The sequence below is a fragment of the Salmo salar genome, chromosome 13, assembly GCF_965601325.2.
Source record: "Salmo salar chromosome 13, fSalSal1, whole genome shotgun sequence".
Taxonomy (NCBI): Eukaryota; Metazoa; Chordata; class Actinopteri; order Salmoniformes; family Salmonidae; genus Salmo; species Salmo salar.
Genome location: NC_138303.1, coordinates 87,703,425 through 87,723,160, shown reverse-complemented (window position 1 = coordinate 87,723,160; position 19,736 = coordinate 87,703,425). Strand labels below are relative to the sequence as shown.

Sequence of the window (19,736 nt, the reverse complement as noted above, 5' to 3'; positions counted from 1 at the left end):
GGATCCTGGACTTCCTGATGGGACGCCCCCAGGTGGTAAGGGTAGGTAAAAACACATTCGCCACACTGATCCTCAACACAGGGGCCCCCAGGGGTGAGTGCTCAGTCCACTCCTGTACTCCCTGTTCACTCATGACTGCACGGCCAGGCACGACTCCAACACCATCTTTAAATTTGCAGATGACACAACAGTGGTAGGCCTGATCACCAACAACGACGAGACAGCCTATAGGGAGGAAGTCAGAGACCTGCACCATCGAGAGCATCCTGACTGGATGCATCACTGCTTGGTATTGCAACTGCTCGGCCTCCTGTCGTGGACGAATCAGAATTAGTTGGGTAACATAGATAATTAAGATGTTTTATTAGTATAATATGCTTATTTGAGGTACTTGTCATTAGAAAGGGTCCATTGGACTCTGGTGTCTTTTCAGTTGCATGTCTACCTTAGCTGGGGCTCAGACACTTGGGGCCCAGAGAGAGGAGAGGTCAGACTTGTCGTCATGGGAATGTGTCTTTACCTATGCTTAAACCATGTGAAGGGATGGCGTGATTACTGGGGAACCAATGACTTGTCTCCACAATGTCTGTGAGCAAGTCACACCCTCCTTTTCCTTATTGTGGGGAGGTTTATGGCAGTGTCTGGGACCATGGTCTCTTAGATCTCACACTTATCCTGTGATAATATATGGCCTAGAGGCTCACTCCCTCCAGTGAGCCTGTCCAGGAGTGGGTTCAAGAGGGGGTTTGCTTGAGATGGGAGTATCTAGAGTTGACAATTGATATATGCCATTGGATGAAATGGTGTTTTCGTTCTATACCGTACCTGGGAGGGACAGTTCTAAGGAGACCAGATACTGGGCTATATAATGAACCAGGTTGACATAGCAGTTACTGTCTGATGTGTTTTATGGATATCTGTCATACAAAACGTAACCTTTGTGAACTGTTACTAAGTATCTGTGGTTTGTCAATGTACGTTGAAGGGGCTGTATCGTTGCTATAAAAGATCCCTGAGCCATTCTGTAAGCACCTCATTAAATGATTAATTCGAGAGAATGCATTGGTGGGGTCAAGAACTTTTGCAAAAGTATCTTAAGTATTAAAGATGTAGTTTTAACTCGGACTGGTGTGTTTGTAAATCCTCATTTGGTAATGCGGAAATTAGCCACCACACTCCGACCACAAGGCACTGCAGAGGGTAGTGCGAATGGCCCAGTACATCACTGGGGCCAAGCTTCCTGCCATCCAGGACCTCTATACAAGGCAGTGTCAAAGGAAGGCCCTAAAAATTGTCAAAGACTCCAGCCACACTAGTCATAGACTGTTCTCTCTGCTACTGCACGGCAAGCGGTACCGGAGCACCAAGTCTAGGTCCAAGAGGCTTCTAAACAGCTTCTACCCCCAAGCCATAAAATTCATGAACATCTAGTCAAATGGCTATTGGGATTATTAGCTCTGATAAAAATACATTTCTGTAGCAAACATGGAGATGTAGTGACAGACATTGTGCCTCCACATGTGAAATGAGCATGTAATTGTTGATACCTGACGTGTGTTATCTACAATATGATGGTGAATGTTCAGGTAGTTCAAACCAGGGCAACCATATTTTGTGCAATTTATCTTTCAACACCTCAAGTTTTGGGTTCCTCCCTCATATCATACGGGAAGTACCAAACCACTACCTCACTTTGCTGTGGTTGGAAGGGTTAGTTGCTTGGTTGCTTCAGAGATACAAGTGGTTGTTTTCCATTGTGTACTACATTAACTTCCTATTACACTACTATTACATGTACTTTTGGTTTTCAGGACTTAGGGATCCTGGATTTTTGCATTTTTCAAAATGTTCAAATATACAGTATGTACCTATCCTTGACTTATTGCTAAACCCATGATGGATTTTTGTTATATGCAAATGTAAAGGTTTGTTTATGAAATGGTGGACACAATGCTTACAAATATTTTATGGATGCAGGACCAATCTTGGACTATTTTACTGTATCAAAAGACGTTCTGTATGCAACCAACATCAATAGTCTTGGCTCCAAATTGACTCCATAAATTCAAATATGCATTATACACAGTCTACAATGTACTAATGAGAGATGGTATATTGATGGAGATTTACAGTAATAACAACAACAGATGCACTGCTCCTACCAAACATGAGCAGTGACATTTTCATGGATTTACTTTCCATCCACAGGTCCACAGCTTGGGATGGGCAACTCCAGTCCTCGGGACCGGAGTGGTGTCACACATTTTACCCATCCCTAGCAAACACAGCTGATTGAACAGAACTAGGCCTTTATTACTCCTGTATGAGCTGAGAAAAATACTCATCAGCTAAACCATAATATTGAAGTAAACTTGCAATGATATGGTGTGTGGTCCTCCCACTGCAACTCGGGAAACCATGCAGTTTATTAGGCTACAGATGAAATAAGTTATAATGAACTTCACAGGGTGGTATAAGCGCACAGTGATCTTGATACTACTTTCCAATAAATATCGAGGGTCTTCTTCTGGTGACGTGATGATTGATGCGTAACTGTCATTTGACAAATACAAATATTCTCGCTCTTATCCATAATAATCTCTTCGTAGGCTTGCCTAACTGAAAACTTAAGCGAAAAAGCACATTTTGTATGCACTACGTCATCATGCAGTGATTTTTTTTATCAACAAGTCAGTTTGGTGGAAACACCACTGGTGGGAAAATGCAGATATTTTCTTTATGCAGATTTTAGAATATTTGGATGAAAATCTTTCACCAATTGGATGGAAACCTAGCTACGGTAACACAATGAGCTGTACCAGTTGTGTAAGGCCTTCAAGGCCAGATTAATGCACGGATTTACCGGGCAGATTGTTTTTTATTTTTATACAAAAAATATATAATAAAGGAAATATGTACTGTATATTATATATACAGTATATATATATATATATATATATATATATATATAATAAATAATATATATTTTGTATTTTTTTTACAGCAACCACCAACCACAGGAGGGCTCAGGTGCCTGTTCTCAATGAGTGTAGATAGCCTGCCGCTGCCTACTGCCGCTCTGCTGCCACTCTGCTGGGGAGGAGAGGAGGTAGGGAGCCCACGTGGTAACTGGGGGGCCCTGCCTTGATTGGATGACTGATTAATACAAATAAACTGTGTAATAAATCAATGTTATTGGTCAATTCTGTGAGTCAGGGGCTGGGCTCAAGGCTGTAGGGGCCCCAAGAGGCAAAAAATATAATAATTACATTACTTTTTATCCAACCACAGGAGCCCACTTTCAATGCCATCTATGGATTATATTTCTGTGGTTGGTTGTAGCTGTCAGTTTGCCTTTTGCAGATTTCAAAACAATTGTTAGAAAAACATAGGCCTGCAGTTTGGAAAGCAAATGCCTACTGCTGAAAAGAGAAGACTAGTCTGTCTGTAGAACCAATAAAATAAAACATATCTCAACTACTCCCAATTTTTTGATAATAGAAGCATTGTTTTTCAAAGTAGCTCATCTTGATATAGGCTATTGACACGATGGGCGCATCAGCCATCACCATAAGTAGCCTTATGGCTTCATCTTCATCATTAGGTGAGTCAGTGTGCCACTGGACATGTTATTTAGTAGCCTACTGTAGCCTATGATATATATATATATAGGCTACTGTATATTTCTTCCTAATATTGCACAATCTGTGCAATTGTATATTTTTTTAAGCCCCTGAGCCTATGATTTCTTAAACTGGCTCTGTAGGCACTTGTATTCTCACCAACCTCAGTCCTACCACAGGCCTGGGCGGTTGAGAGCACTGTGCAGCCTCAAGTCCCCACAACTTCCTCCTTAGTGCCCCCTGGGTGAAGGCTGGGTAATGAACTGTAACCTGAGAAGGTCCTCTTGACCGACTGTCTGCCCCAACCTACAGTGTGAGGAGACTAGGCTGGGATATCCTTATTTAGTCAGTGAGGAGGAAAGAGGGAGGCCCAGCCCAGCCCAGAAAGCAGTGGGGTTTGGGAAAAGGGTACAACTGTAGAGGGCTGTCAGCACAAACCAATTATTTTGTCAAGCAAAGTGTGACTTTGATTGCTTGCTACCTCTCTGCAAGACTTTTACAAACTTTTTAAATGTTCCTCTGTAGTGAACAGCAGCATCGAAGTGCACTAGGCCATTACAGTATGTGACTTCGTTTGTGACCTTCCAGGCTTAAAAAGATGATCCCTCAACAAAGCACTGGCCCCTACCCCAAAGTAAACCGCAATGAGCCAAGTATTCAAGAGAAGGAGAAGGTAAGTACTAATCCTACTTCATTGTCTTTAATGTTCTACAGTAGGTAATGTGCTATCTCAATTCACTGTGTGTATATCAAATCAAATCAAATTTGATTGGTCACATACACATGGTTAGCAGATGTTAATGCGAGTGTAGCAAAATGCTGTGTGTGTGTGTGTGTGTGTGTGTGTGTGTGTGTGTGTGTGTGTGTGTGTGTGTGTGTGTGTGTGTGTGTGTGTGTGTGTGTGTGTGTGTGTGTGTGTGTGTGTGTGTGTGTGTGTGTGTGTGATTGTAGATTCGTGTTTTGTATTCATCTCTGTAAATCAGGCTGAAAGCTGTATCAGGCTTTTACATAACTTGTCCAACAACTTAGATGTATGTCGACAATGACAGTCTCAATGTATTATCCCTTCACTTACCTATCATGTTAATGGAACTTGTGTGTGGTCTCTTTACATCACTGGGCTTGAGGATCCAAGATTGAAATTGAATACACCATCCTACACTATATATGGTTGGAGAAGACACTGAAATCCCTCAACAAATATCAGTGTGAACATCTACTGCATACAAGCTGGACTGTACAATGGGAAAGCTAAGTTCTACATGATAATAATGCAGATGAACATTAACAGACCTTTACAGAGGCAAATATTGGCTTTCATTTAAAAAAATCAAGACAAAATGGAGGTGGATGAAACAAATGTAAATGATGTCCTATATAGAGAGAGATGTGCAATACCATAGAAAATACTTGCACAGCACACAATACATAGCAAGTGTATCAATATTTATATTTTTGTTCCCATCCAATTGGACCAAGAGATTGGACCCCACAGATTGTGTAGCTCTATCACCATGGGCTAATAATACAGACGGGTGCATCTGTTTCCTTCTTCTGCTAGGCAGCTGTGGAGTGAAGGAAGCCCTCACCATCCATCCCACATGCTGCTTTCCATCAGCTATGGACAAAACATGTTATTTATTTAGTTATGCAGTGCTACAATTATATTTTATTGTACTTTATGAGATGCACTAACATACATTTCTATATACACTACCGGTCAAAAGTTTTAAAACACTTACTGATTCAAGGGTTTTTCTTTATTTTTACAATTTTCTACATTGTAGAATAATAGTGAAGACATCAAAACTATGAAATAACACATATGGAATCATGTAGTAACCAAAAAAGTGTTGAACAAATATTCTGCAAAGTAGCCACCCTTGCCTTGATAACAGCTTTGCACACTCTTGGCATTCTCTCAACCAGATTCACCAGGAATGCTTTTCCAACAGTCTTGAAGGAGTTCCCACATATGCTGAGCACTTGTTGGCTGCCATGCTAGTTAAGTTTGCCTTGAATTATAAATAAATCACAGACAGTGTCACCAGCAAAGCACCCCCACACCATAACACCTCCACCATGCTTTACGGTGGGGAATACACATGTGGAGATCATCCGTTCACCCCGCGTCTCACAAAAACACTGTGGTTGGAACCAAAAATCACCAAAAATCACCAATTTGGACTCCAGACCAAAGGACAGATTTCAACAGGTCTAATGTCAATTGCTCGTGCTTCTTGGCTCAAGCAAGTCTCTTGTTATTATTGGTGCCCTTTAGTAGTGATTTCTTTGCAGCAATTTGACCAGTCTACTCTGAACAGTTGATGTTGAGATGTGTCTGTTACTTGAACTCTGTGAAGCATTTATTTGGGCTGCAATTTCTAAAGCTGGAAACTCGAATGAACTTATCCTCTGCACCACAGGTAACTCTGGGTCTTCCATTCCTGTGGCGGTCCTCATAAGAGCAAGTTTCATCATAGCGCTTGATGTTTTTTGCGACTGCACTTGAAGAAACTTTCAAAGTTCTTGAAATGTTCTGTATTGACTGACATTCATGTCTTAAAATAATGATGGACTGCCGTTTCTCTAATATGAGCTTTTCTTGCCATAATATGGACTTGGTATTTTACCAAATAGGGCTATCTTCTGTATACTCCTCCTACCTTGTCACAACACAACTGATTGGCTCAAACGCATTAAGAAGGAAAGAAATTCCACAAATTCACTTTTAAGAAGGCACACCTTAATTGAAATACATTGCAGGTGACTACCTCATGAAGCTGGTTGAGAGAATGCCAAGAGTGTGCAAAGCTGTCATCAAGGCAAAGGGTGGCTATTTGAAGAATCCCAAATATAAAATATATTTTTATTTGTTTTAACACTTTGTTTTGTTGTTTTGTTTCCTTTCCACGATACTAATGAATATCGCAAAACGTATAATGTCCCAGCCCTACTAACCATGTGCACAGTAGGCCTACAGATATCAATTCCTAGTAATACCAATTTTAAATGGGCTCTACCCAGTGGGCAAAATTGTCAGTGACTGCCTGACTGCACCACAAATAACATCAGTATGATGTTTTTATTTCACCTTTATTTAACTAGGCAAGTCAGTTAAGAACAAATTCTTATTTACAATGACGGCCTAGGAACAGTGGGTTAACTGCCTTGTTCAGAGGCAGAACGACAGATTTTTACCTTGTCAGTTCGAGGATTCAATCTAGCAACCTTTCGGTTACTGGCCCAACGCTCTAACCACTAGGCTACCTGCCACCCAAATTGTGCCTGCTGGCTTGTATATTTTTCAATTATAGCCAAGAGAGAGTGTAGTCTGCAGTTCAGATTTCTTTACTTCTCTGCCACTGACTGCAAACTTATTTTCCTGCTGCATTAACGTGTTCTAAATTACAGTGCATAGTCAAATCAAGGTTCTCCTTGGCAAAATTACATGAAGGTCACTGCAAACCAAGTTATTATGAAACACAACCCAATCACTTTGAAGGTTGGTTGTGTGTAATTAAATAATAACAGTAATTAATAACAATGAAAACATGATCCCCTCTCAAGAATTGTTTTCCACAAGCATGATTAAAGCATAATTAAACTGGTAAAGTTAGCAGTTGGTGGCAGTGTAACAAATGCAGTCTGTAGGTCTGCGGTCTGTGGGCACACACCACAAAAAATCAACTGACACTCGACTTTTCGTACTAGCACTGACTTTGCTGATAGCTACTTTATTGAGGGAAAATGTACTGACTATGACTGAGATATATGGTTGTCTCACCGAGCCAACATAAGATGAATGCACTAACTAACTGTAAGTTGCTCTGGATAAGAGCATCCACTAAATAACTGAAATGTGAAATGTAAATGTAAACAGTCTCTCAAGTTCCATAGAATACTTTCAAGGTAGGGAATCATCTAATGTTGTTAATTTGGGTGAACTATCCCTTTACCAAGCCACTTTTGGCTCCAGGAATGAATGATTTGTTTATCTCATCTTTGATCGAAAAATGTATGTTTTTTCTCACAGAAAATGAGGACAACACTACAGCGAAAACACTGGCAAATCAGCCATGACAAAGGCCTTCACCAAACCGAAGGGCCACAGTAGGTCAGCCATATGAAGAGTACTGCCACTTACAGTGCCCAACCATGTCTGTCTGTCTGTCTGTCTGTCTGTCTGTCTGTCTGTCTGTCTGTCTGTCTGTCTGTCTGTCTGTCTGTCTGTCTGTCTGTCTGTCTGTCTGTCTGTCTGTCTGTCTGTCTGTCTGTCTGTCTGTCTGTCTGTCTGTCTGTCTGTCTGTCTGTCTGTCTGTCTGTCTGTCTGTCTGTCTGTCTGTCTGTCTACACACTTGTCTCCAGGCTTGTTTCCCCTTTTTACTCATGCTATTTGTATTAACAGATCCATTTGTCTCATGTCAGTGACTGTTTGTGTTTACTCACTGTTTAGGCATAATCATGGTCTCATCTGACATAATAACAAGTCTCATTTCCAGCCATTGTTATTGTTCCGTAATACAATACTTGTACTGATGTCAGCTTTGCACAGGCCCTGCTGCTGCATTTGCCATGAAAGCAAACTCGAAGCAGACTAGTGATAGACTTATGTTGTGATGAGTTATTGAACGACATCATGTCATACTCAATAAGGTATGTTTTGTTAGTATTCAGCAGAAGAATGCATACGCCCCATACGACCTATGGATAGGCTTGTGTGGTTTTCTGTACTCTCAGTTTCATCAATCTAGTTTCTCCAAAGACGTTTGTACTGCCCTTGAGATGTGCAGTGACTAACATTTTGTTTTCATGTTCGACCCTCCTGTCTTCTCCAAGCCCTGCTCTAGCTCACTGTCTCAGTGACGCATAACGCACACTGCACTCCACAGTCCCAAGGTCTGTAGCGCTGCCATCTGCAAAGAATTCCTGCCTTTATTTGGCCTCAGAGCTTCTCTATCATGGTAACAGCAGACAAACAGTGAGGGGTAACACAACCAGCCCCTTTGAAACACAACACGTGGGGCTATTGCCATCTCGGATTAGCTCCTATAAAAATTGAAGAGAATTTAGTCTCTATCTACTTTTTGGTTGGCTTGGTTTACAAAAGATGGCTATCAATCCACACTTCATTCTGTAGACGACTGGATTCCCTCTCTGTGCCCTTTCTTGTCTCACAGTCATGTACAAATTAAGAACATTTTCAAGGCAGATAACCATTACTGTAGTACATGCTTTTGTATTTGCAGCAACAATCATAGTGATTTCAACATTGATACTAAATGAATCATTGTCATTTGACATGTTTGTGTGCTACTGGGAGCTCCGTTGTTGTTCCATTGTCCTCAGGCAGTATTTAAGTTGTCAGATCAGACACAGTCATATTTGTTGGACATTGAATTATTTAATTAAAATGAAACTTAAATAAAACAGGCACTTATATACAACCGGTGCCCAGAAGCCATGCATTCCCATGAGTATCAGACATCTAAATAGTTAAATTATTCAAATATGTAACCCCTACAAAGAGTGTAACCCCTGTGTGTTTTTTGTGCAATGTGATAAATGTATTGTAAATGCCTGTTTGATGGGAGACTCAAGGCAAAGTCACCCAAGGGGATTCAATTCAATTAAAAGTACAATTAACTGAATCATTGCCAGAGACATGATATCGCCTTTACAGAGTGTTTTTTGTCTTTAGGGATGGCGTCCCAGTCCCATCACCAAGAGCACGGCTGATCCAGAGCCGAATGTCCCAGAGTGCAGAGTTTGTGATGGAGGAGCACATGCAGCTCAGCACTGGACTGCAGACCCAAGAGAGACACTTGTTCCTTTTCAGTGACACACTCATCATCACTAAATCAAAGTTAGTCCTCAGCATCTAAAAATAATGTCCACTTACTGAACAAGATGAATAGGAATAGATGAGAACTAACAATGGAATATTAGAAGTGAGCATTTTGTCCTTCATGTCAATTGTGCAGATTTGGATCATCTTAGGATGAGAGGGGCACTTTAATTTAAAATATATATATATCATGTGTAATTGATGATTGCAATTACTGTTGTATTTTGTCCTGATTAGATAGCTGATAGTGGTTTATCTACCCTGTTGTCTTGCAGGTCTTCCTCAAGCCTCAAACTGAAGTAGAGTGTGAGGCTGTGTGAGATGTGGTTGGGTTCTTGCATGGAAGAGGTTGCTGAGAGAAAACTGACCTCAAAGAACTCATTTGTCATGGCTGGCCTACTCTCAGGTAGGCTACTCCAATCATTAAAATCAATTTTTCAATTGCCAGAAAAATAGATGAACATTAACTTGGGGGGGAAAAAAGATTACATTTGTTTTCCCAATCAGTTCATCTGAGACAAAGGAGAAATGGCTTTCAGCTTTACAATGGTAAGGAAATACTTACAAAAACCAGGTGTACAATATAAAAATTACTTCTGAAATTAAATGTTCACACTTAGGGAAAAAAAACTGTTATCTAGAACCTAAAAGGGTTATTTGGCTGTCCCCATAGGAGAACCCGTTGGAGAACCCTTTTTGGTTCTAGGTAAAAACCCTTTTGGATTCTATGTAGAACCCTTTTCACAGAGGTTCTACATGGAACCCAAAAGGGTTCTACCTGAAACTAAAAAGTGTTGTCCTATGGGGACATCCGAAGAACCCTGTTGGAACAATTTTTTACACTAAGAGTGTAGGATTAAGTATCTATCTGATGCAGGCACATTAAGATATCAGACATGTATAGCACTAATACATGCCTATTTGCCATAGGCACATCACCAAATCCAATAAAGTGGATTATCCCAGCAATCTAACCATGAAGGTTGTTCTCATGAATATTGGAACTAGTGCAATGGTAAAGGAATTCACTCATCTACAACTACTGCTGCTTATCCTATGCTTATTGACCATTTCCCTCAAAACTTCAAATTCTAAATGAAATACATTGAATGAATGTATGACTTTTCCTAGTTAACATGACATTTATTCAAGTAACCTCAGACAATATTTTCCAATTCTATAAGAATATGAAGGAAGTATCTGTGTTTTGTGTTAATGTAGACAACTGTGAATGTGGACAATAAAGACAACGATGACAAAGTCATCAGGATCCTCACCCAACAGTTAAGACTCACTGTGAGTTGTTGACACTAGTTAATGTAGTCATTATGTCTTAGCTCTATTATTAGATGCAATCCATATTTTTGCTGTATGTATTTTCTGTTTGTATTATGTATTAAGAAAAGAAATACTATCATTATAGAATAATATATATATATATATTATTATTATTTTTTTCAAGTTGAAGATAATCATGCATGACCTGGATCAGGGTTCTCCAACCCTGTTCCTGGAGAATCAGGTGCGCTAGATTAGGGTTGGAGCGAAAACCTACAGGACAGTAGATCTCCAGAAACAGGGTTGGAGAGCCCTGACCTAGACTCAAGCTCTCCAAGCTCTGCAATGTTACACCTGTTGCAACATGTTTAAGTAAATTATTTGTTTTTTAAGGTTTGCTCTTTAGAGTTTAGATCATTCTCCGCTACCACTAGTCTACATTTTTACTCATAGATCTTTAGAGTAGGCCAGAAGAGTATCACAAGAGGAACAAGAATAATTGACAACGTTTTGTGCTCTCAAATGGCATTTCCTTTCTCTGTGTCACGCCCTGACCTGAGAGCCTTTTTATGTCTCTTTTTAGGTTTGGTCAGGGTGTGATTTGGGTGGGCATTCTATGTCCTTTTTTCTATGTTTTTGTATTTCTTTGTTTTGGCCTGGTATGGCTCTCAATCAGGGACAGCTGTACATCGTTGTCGCTGATTGGGAGCCATACTTAGGCAGCCTGTTTTCCTTTGGGGTTTTGTGGGTAGTTGTTTCTGTTGTGTGGTTTGCACCTGACAGAACTGTTGGTGGTCGTTGGTGGTCGTTGGTGGTCGTTGGTGGTCGTTGGTGGTCGTTGGTGGTCGTTGGTGGTCGTTGGTGGTCGTTGGTGGTCGTTGGTGGTCGTTGGTGTCTTATGTTCAAGTGTTTTGTATTATTAAAACTTCAATATGAACACTCACCACGCTGCATCTTGGTCCCCTCTTTCAGATGATCGTTACACTCTGACCATTCCTGGGGGTGTAGATATCACTGAGTTTCTTTTCTTCCTCCTAAACATAATTGTATTTTTCTATTTCCACAGGGCAGACCCACTGACTACCGGTTCTGGGTTGTCTCAGGGAGAGAGGAAGCCCCATACCCTCTTATTGGTGAGGAAATGTGTCAGAACTATCACTTTGCACTGAAACAGACCTCCAAACACAGTCAGGATGGAGGCACACTTGGCTTGGCTCTGGTTTTGGACCATAGTGTTTCTGTGTAGGCAAGGGATTACCCAAAGCAAACCAATATTTCAGTTGGGCAGGTTTTTGGTCCGTACTCATCCATGGTGTGTTCACGTGTAGGGTTTGTGACTTGAAACTGTAATCTGACGACATGGCTACAGGAGCCTCTCTAGAAAGCCAAGGCATATTTAAGAGTCTAGGGGATCGGAAAAAAGGATTCATGAGGGCCTTTGTGTGTCTGGAAGGAATGCCTCATACAACTGCATGCTATTCTGTCTAAAGGGCACATACCTCATTGTCTCAAGTCAATACTGGTAGAAAATAATATAATTTAGTCAAACCTCATTTGAATCAGCAGCAACAAAATGTACCCTGAGAATTGTAGGTGATTTCAGTTCAAAAGAAAATTGCAAAGGATTGGTAAGACTGCAACCATGTTTATCTAATATATGCTTTAAGCCCATGTAATTGTAAGGGGCGTGTGATTCAACATGTTTCTAGCATCATTTAATTGCTCCTTTAAATTCTCGACTCCTTGCCTTTTGACTCCTTCCCATTCCTTTCAATTTTGTTGGTTTATTTGAATAGATAGTAAGCTGATGACAGATTACCAGGCTGGATTCAAACCTACATGTACCAGGAGCAACAGCACTAACCACTTGACCATACAGGCCACATCATCATTCATGATTAAACAGAAATGGTAGAAGCAGTGAGTGAATGCATTCTCCAATTCTACACAAAAACCTGATTTGATCAGATCTACATGTGTCATGTCTGTCAGGTCATGAGCATCCCTTCAGTATTATCCTAAACTCCTTGAGGGAAACAGACTGCCAAGTCTCAGCAGTCACCAACAACATCCTGACTGTAGATGGGAGTCTCTACCTTGAGAGAGAGAGAGACACTAGCATATATTGATTTTTAACAAGTTCTATTGATATACACAACAGGGATAGAAAATAAAATTTTCTTCAGTGCATTTTGTTGAACTTTTTCGACTTTTTACACATCAATTATCTAGCCCTCTTTACGGAAGTGGTTGACTTAGAATGGAGATAGTAAATAACTTCCTGTCACGCTAGCACATGTAGTTCTACAGACGTTATCGGAATCTGCTTCCTGTAATTTGGATAATTAGTGTTTTAAATGTGCCATTGCTTGTTGGAGGTATAGCACACAGTCTCTCTGTCTTAACACAACACTGTGGGAAAATAATTATACAAATTATTTTGTAACTAAGCTTTTTGCTGCTCTTTAAAATTAATAATGTATTCTCAAATGCCAAATAAATTATTCAGCCAGGTCTTTTGGTATACACTGAAAAAACAGGTATGGTGATTTATCTGCATTGTGCCTTTTAAGGGTGTTTTCAGTAGTTGCCTTGTAATGCAAAAGTTTTCTAAGAAACAATTTATGGCAAGACTCAAGTATTTTATTTTTTCCACCAGCCATCAGTGCTCACATCCATGTCTTCCCATGTATGCCTTTGTAGCTGTATTGTCCATGCCTGTATCTGCATACTCAGAAAACAAGGTTCATCAATGCTTCTTTGCAAAGGTGATGGTTCTATGTGCAACCATAATGACACTTTCTTCTTTAAATTATAATTAACATGTAGGAACAGAGGCTCATTCGAATATTTTGGGGTGTGGTTTGCTCACTGCTCCTTTTGTGCAACGGGAGTGCCATTCCAGTTGATTTGTTGTGTTATGCCACTACATTTTTTGTATCACTTCGGTGCAATTTTCACAAGTATATGGTATATTTTCACAACTCTAAGCTCAAAAATCTTAACAGATCATCAAAATGGCTCATTAAGCACATTTTCAATTGACTGAGTACAACAAACAAAATTAGTCACTTGTTCACTGTACCAAATTACTCTTTCAATTTGGACACAGATTTAATCTAAGTCTCTGCAAAACTCACTTTACTTTTGATATGATTTTCTTGTCATTTGTTAACAATACAATTAAATGTCACTTAATTAAACTGATCAAAACGGATAACTACTGAACCAAAACTAGGTAGTACCTAGTTAATGTACAGTACCAGTCAAAAGTTTGGACACACCAACTCATTCAAGGGTTATTCTTTATTTTTACTATTTTCTACATTGTAGAATAATAGTGAAGACATCAAAACTATGAAATAACACATATGGAATCATGTAGTTACCAAAAAAGTGTTAAACAAATATTCTTCAAAGTAGCCACCCTTTGCCTTGATTACAGCTTTGCATACTCTTGGCATTCTCTCAGCCAGCTTTACCTGGAATTGTCACGCTCTGACCTAGAGAGCTGTTTTTTCTCTGTTTAGTTAGGTCAGGGTGTGATAGAGGGTGGGCATTCTATGTTTGTATTTCTATGTTTTGGCCGGGTATGGTTTCCAATCGGAGGCAGCTGTCTATCGTTGTCTCTGATTGGAAGCCATACTTAGGCAGCCTTTTTTCCTTTAGTTTTCGTGGGTAGTTCTTCGTTTAGTTATATGTTGCCTGACGGAACTGTTTGCTGTCGTTTTGTTTCTTTTGTATAAGTGTTCGTTTTTCATTAAAATATATTATGAGCACGCAACACGCTGTGCCTTGGTCTCCTCTATACGACGCCTGTGACAGGAATGCTTTTCCAACAGTCTTGAAGTTCTCATGTATGCTGAACACTTGTTGGCTGCTTTTCCTTCACTCTGCGGTCCAAATCATCGCAAACCATCTCAATTGGGTTGAAGTCGGGTGATTGTGGAGGCCAGGTCATCTGATGCAGCACTCCATCACTCTCCTTCTTGGTCAAATAGCCCTTACACAGCCTGGAGGTGTGTTGGGTCATTATCCTTTTGAAAGACAAATGATAGTCCCACTAAGCGCAAACCATATGGGATGGCGTATCGCTGTATAATGCTGTGGTAGCCATGCTGGTTAAGTGTGCCTTGAATAAATCACTGACAGTGTCACCAGCAAAGCACCCCCACACCATCACACCTCCTACTCCATGCTTCACGGTGGGAACCACACATGCGGAGATCATCCATTCACCTACTCTGCGTCTCACAAAGACCCGGTTGTTGGAACCAAAAATACATTTGGACTCGTCAGACCAAAGGACTGATTTCCACCGGTTTAATGTCCATTGCTCGTGTTTCTTGGCCCAACCAAGTCTCTTATTCTTATTGGTGTCCTTTAGTAGTGGTTTCTTTGCAGCAATTCGACTATGAAGGCCTGATTCGCGCAATCTTCTCTGAACAGTTGATGTTGAGATGTGTCTGTTACTTGAACTCTGTGAAGCATTTATTTGGGCTGCAATTTCTGAGCCTGGTAACTCTAATGAACTTATCCTCTGCAGCAGAGGTAACAATGGGTCTTCCTTTCCTGTGGCGGTCCTCATGAGAGCCAGTTTCATCATAGCGCTTGATGGTTTTTGCAAAAGTTCTTGACATTTTCCGGATTGACTGACCTTCTTGTCTTAAAGTAATGATGGACTGTCATTTCTCTTTGCTTATTTGAGCTATTCTTGCCATAATATGGACTTGGTCTTTTACCAAATAGGGCTATCTTCTGTAAACCCCCCTACCTTGTCCCTACTTGTGTAAACCCCCCTACATTGTCACTCCTCAGCTACTTGGCTCAAACACATTAAGAAGGAAAGAAATTCCACAAATTAACTTTTAACAAGGCACACCTGTTAATTGAAGTGCATTCCATGTGACTACCTCATGAAGCTGGTTGAGAGAATGCCAAGAGTATGCAAAGCTGTCATCAAGGCTTTTGACTGGTACTGTATAAACAGTTTTTTTCAATAATTTTGTTGCAATTTTCACAAGTATGTGGTACATTTTCACAACTCTAAGCACAAAAATGTAAATTGCACCTGGGCTGGAATAATAAAAATTTCCCTCATTAAAATTCAAATCAATTTATAACATTTTTGACATGCGTTTTTCTGGATTTTTTGTTGTTGTTATTCTGTCTCTCACTGTTCAAATAAACCTACAATTAAAATTATAGACTGATAATTTCTTTGTCAGTGGGCAAACGTACAAAATCAGCAGGGGATCAAATACTTTTTTCCCTCACTGTATAAGCTTGGCACAGCTGTATTTGTGGAGTTTCTCCCATTCTTCTCTGCAGATCCTCTCAAGCTCTGTCAGGTTGGATGGGGAGTGTTGCTGCACAGCTATTTTCAGGTCTCTCCAGAGATGTTAGATCGTGTTCAAGCCCAGGCTCTGGCTGGGCCACTCAAGGACATTCAGAGACATGTCCTGATTGGTGGAGTGATATGAAGCTGGTTGTCCTTCTTGAAGGTTCTCCCATCTCCACAGAGGAACTCTAGAGCTCTGTCAGAGTGTCCATTGGGTTCTTGGTCACATCAGTGACCAAGGCCCTTCTCCCCCGATTGCTCAGTTTGGCCGGGCGGCCAGCTCTAGGAAGAGTCTTGGTGGTTCCAATATCTTCCATTTAAGAATGACATAGGCCACTGTGTTCTGGGGACCTTCAATGCTGCAGAAATGTTTTGCTACCCTTTCCAAGATCTTTCCCTCTACACAATCCTGTCTCAAAGCTCTACAGAAAATTCCTTATACCTCATGGCTTGGTTTTTGCTCTGAGATGCAGGTGTCCGACTAGACTGTAAATTCTCCATCCAGACTCATATTAAACATCTCCAATCCAAAATCAAATCTAGAATCGGCTTTCTATTTCGCAACAAAGTCTTCTTCACTCACGCCGCCAAACTTACCCTAGTAAAACTGACTATCCTGCCAATCCTCGACTTCGGCGATGTCATCTACAAAATAGCTTCCAATACTCTACTCAGCAAAGTGGATGCAGTCTATCCGTTTTGTTACCAAATCACCTTATACCACCCACCACTGCGACCTGTATGCTCTAGTCGGCTGGCCCTCGCTACATATTCGTCGCCAGACCCACTTGCTCCAGGTCATCTATAAGTCTATGCTAGGTAAAGCTCCACCTTATCTCAGTTCACTGGTCACGATAACAACACCCACCCGTAGCACACGTTCCAGCAGGTATATCTCACTGATCATCCCCAAAGCCAACACCTCATTTGGCCGCCTTTCCTTCCAGTTCTCTGCTGCCAGTGACTGGAACGAATTGCAAAAATCGCTGAAGCTGGAGACCTTTATTTCCCTCACCAACTTTAAACATCAGCTATCTGAGCAGCTAACCGATCGCTGCAGCTGTACATAGTCCATCTGTAAATAGCCCACCCAATCTACCTACTTCATCCCCACACTGTTTTTATTTACTTTTCTGCTCTTTTGCACACCAGTATCTCTACTTGCACATCATCATCTGCTCATTTATCACTCCAGTGTTAATCTGCTAAATTGTAATTCTTCGCTACTATGGCCTATTTATTGCCTACCTCCTCAAGCCTTTTGCACACACTGTATATATACTTTCTTTTTTCCTACTGTGTCATTGACTTGTTTATTGTGTTATTGGCTTGTTTATTGTTTATTCCATGTGTAACTCTGTGTTGTTGTCTATGTCACACTGCTTTGCTTTATCTTGGCCCGGTCGCAGTTGTTAATGAGAACTTGATCTCAACTAGCTTACCTGGTTAAATAAAGGTGAAATAAAAAAATAAAATAAAATGCACTATCAAGGTGTGTGCCTTTCCAAATCATGTCCAACCGTTTGAATTTACTGCAGGTGGACTCCAATCAAAAACCTGTTTTCGCTTTGTCATTACGGGGTATTGCGTGTAGATTGCTGAGAGAAATGTTTAATTTAACAAAATGTGGGAAAAGTCAAGGGGTCTGAATACTTTCCAAAGACACTGTATAAAACTTTTTTTATGGTCCATTACATTTCTTTATTGAACCTTTAAAAAAGGTTTGTATAGAGCACCTAAAACCATTTTTTAAAGTGTTTATTTTCTGGGAATAGCATTTATTTATTCCCATTTATTTATTTACTCTGTTTTAATCCTTTTTTCTGCAATGTACAGTAAGTTTGCCTGCAAGCAGGTTTGATTTAATATGGATCAAACATTCTTTATGTCTGTTCATTACCTAGACAACCACGTATCTGTCAGTCAAAGAGTTTCTAAAGAATTTGCTGTTCATAATTTCCATCAGATTCAAATCAGAAACACATAAAGAGAAAGAGGTCTCTGATAGACTGGGCCCTGAGAATACATGGCAGCCAGGCAGGTGGATATCTTGATTCCCCCACCACTCCTCACAAGCTATTTGGTCTTTCATTGTCCTCCATCTGTCGTTATGGAAACCTACCCAGACCCATCATGGTGAGTTGCCGTCTGCTCAAATATGAAAAAATATAAAGTATTACTGTACTCTCTACTGTTGGGAAAGCTGCTGAGATAACAATCATGATGGGCAAATTAGGATAATATCAATCATGCTGGGCAAATTATTCACAGCTTCTAGTTGTGGCTACAAACTATGTTTGGTCCATTGTCTATTGTTCATACAGGACTTGCTGTATCTGTTGTACCACGAGGGCCCCACCACTACAGGGATCTTCCAGTGCTCAGCCAATGCTAAGACATGCCGAGAGCTGAAGGAGAGACTGAACTCCGGCAACAGTGTTCAGCTGGAGGGGGAATCTGTGTTTGTAGCTGCATCAGTCATCACTGTAGTGCTGTCTGAAATCTCACTTGTGTTTTCGATTACTACTAGTCTACATAGGATTTTAAGCATACATTTTATGGACAGCAGTAACAGTAACAGTCTCTCTGTGCCAGTTCGTCTTGTTTTGCCAAGTCAACCTGCGTTTTTTCCTAGCTCCTTTTTCCCAGTCTTTGTTTTTTCTTAGCCCTCCTGGTTTTGACCCTTGCTTGTCCAGACTCCGAATCCGCCTGCCTAACCACTCTGCCTGTTCTGACCTCGAGCCTGCCTATCCCCTTGTACTGTTTGGACTCGGACCTGATTACTAAACCCCTGACTGTCCTGACCTCGAGCCTGCCTATCGCCTGGAACTGTTTGGACTCTGACCTGGTTTATGAACTCTCGCCTGTCCCCGACCTGCCTTTTGCCTACCACTTTTGTTATAATAAATATTGGAGCTCAACCATCTGCCTCCTGTGTCTGCATTTGGGTCTTGCCTTGTGCCCTTATAGTACTGTATGGATTTTGATTGCTAAGACTACTATATTTGAATGAACAGGACTTTCTGCGCAACCTCCCTGGCAGTGTGCTGAGTACTGTTTTGTATGAAAAGTGGATGGAGGTCATGGAGGCTGAAGATAATGAGGACAAGATTGAGTTGATAAAAAGGTGAGACACAAATACATTATGTTCAACAAAAGATTATTGGGTAAAATAAATTAGGTCTCATCAGGTCCTTGATAAGAATAAGACAAGTGTGTTAGAGCAGGGATGAAACAAAAGCCTGCACCCTCTAGCTCTCCAGGAGGGTTGGCCACCTCTCATATAAAGGATATGGTTACAATTAGGTTTTTATTAGGTTTTTCCTCTTGAATGATTGTCCAGTGTCTCCCTATTCTATGGGAGTGGAATAATTTTATTTCAACGGCTCTTTACATGATGAATAGAAATGGAATATTTGGGTAATAGACAGGGAATATTTGGGTAATGATGAGCCATACATGTGAGCAGAAGCAGAACAATAATGAAAATATAACAGATTAATATTAGGTTATGTGTTATGTCCTGTTCATATAACATTCTGTAGTCTTTCTCTGTAAATTCCACTTCTGCACTTGGCCAGGTTGCAGTTACATTTTTACATTTTTAGTCATTTAGCAGACGCTCTTATCCAGAGCGACTTACAGT

General features: G+C 40.6%; 1 protein-coding gene across 12 annotated transcripts; it reads left to right on the top strand.

Annotated features, from left to right (window-relative positions):
• The first annotated feature begins 4,002 nt into the window (after positions 1–4,002).
• LOC106567787 (rho GTPase-activating protein 20) lies at positions 4,003–19,011 on the top strand. 12 transcript variants are annotated; one of them, XM_014137522.3, is made up of 10 exons: positions 4,005–4,296; positions 4,751–7,740; positions 9,325–9,489; positions 9,747–9,877; positions 9,979–10,020; positions 10,402–10,486; positions 10,693–10,767; positions 11,816–11,882; positions 18,057–18,226; positions 18,415–19,011. In XM_014137522.3, the coding sequence occupies exons 6-10, from the start codon at positions 10,448–10,450 to the stop codon at positions 18,754–18,756; spliced, it is 693 nt and encodes a 230-aa protein (XP_013992997.1). In that variant the 5' UTR covers positions 4,005–4,296; positions 4,751–7,740; positions 9,325–9,489; positions 9,747–9,877; positions 9,979–10,020; positions 10,402–10,447; the 3' UTR covers positions 18,757–19,011. The 12 variants fall into 12 exon arrangements, with proteins under 12 accessions (XP_045548275.1, XP_045548274.1, XP_045548277.1 ...); XM_045692318.2 differs by having other exon boundaries at positions 4,004–4,296; positions 9,979–10,486; XM_014137521.3 differs by having other exon boundaries at positions 9,747–10,020.
• Positions 19,012–19,736: the final 725 nt, after the last annotated feature.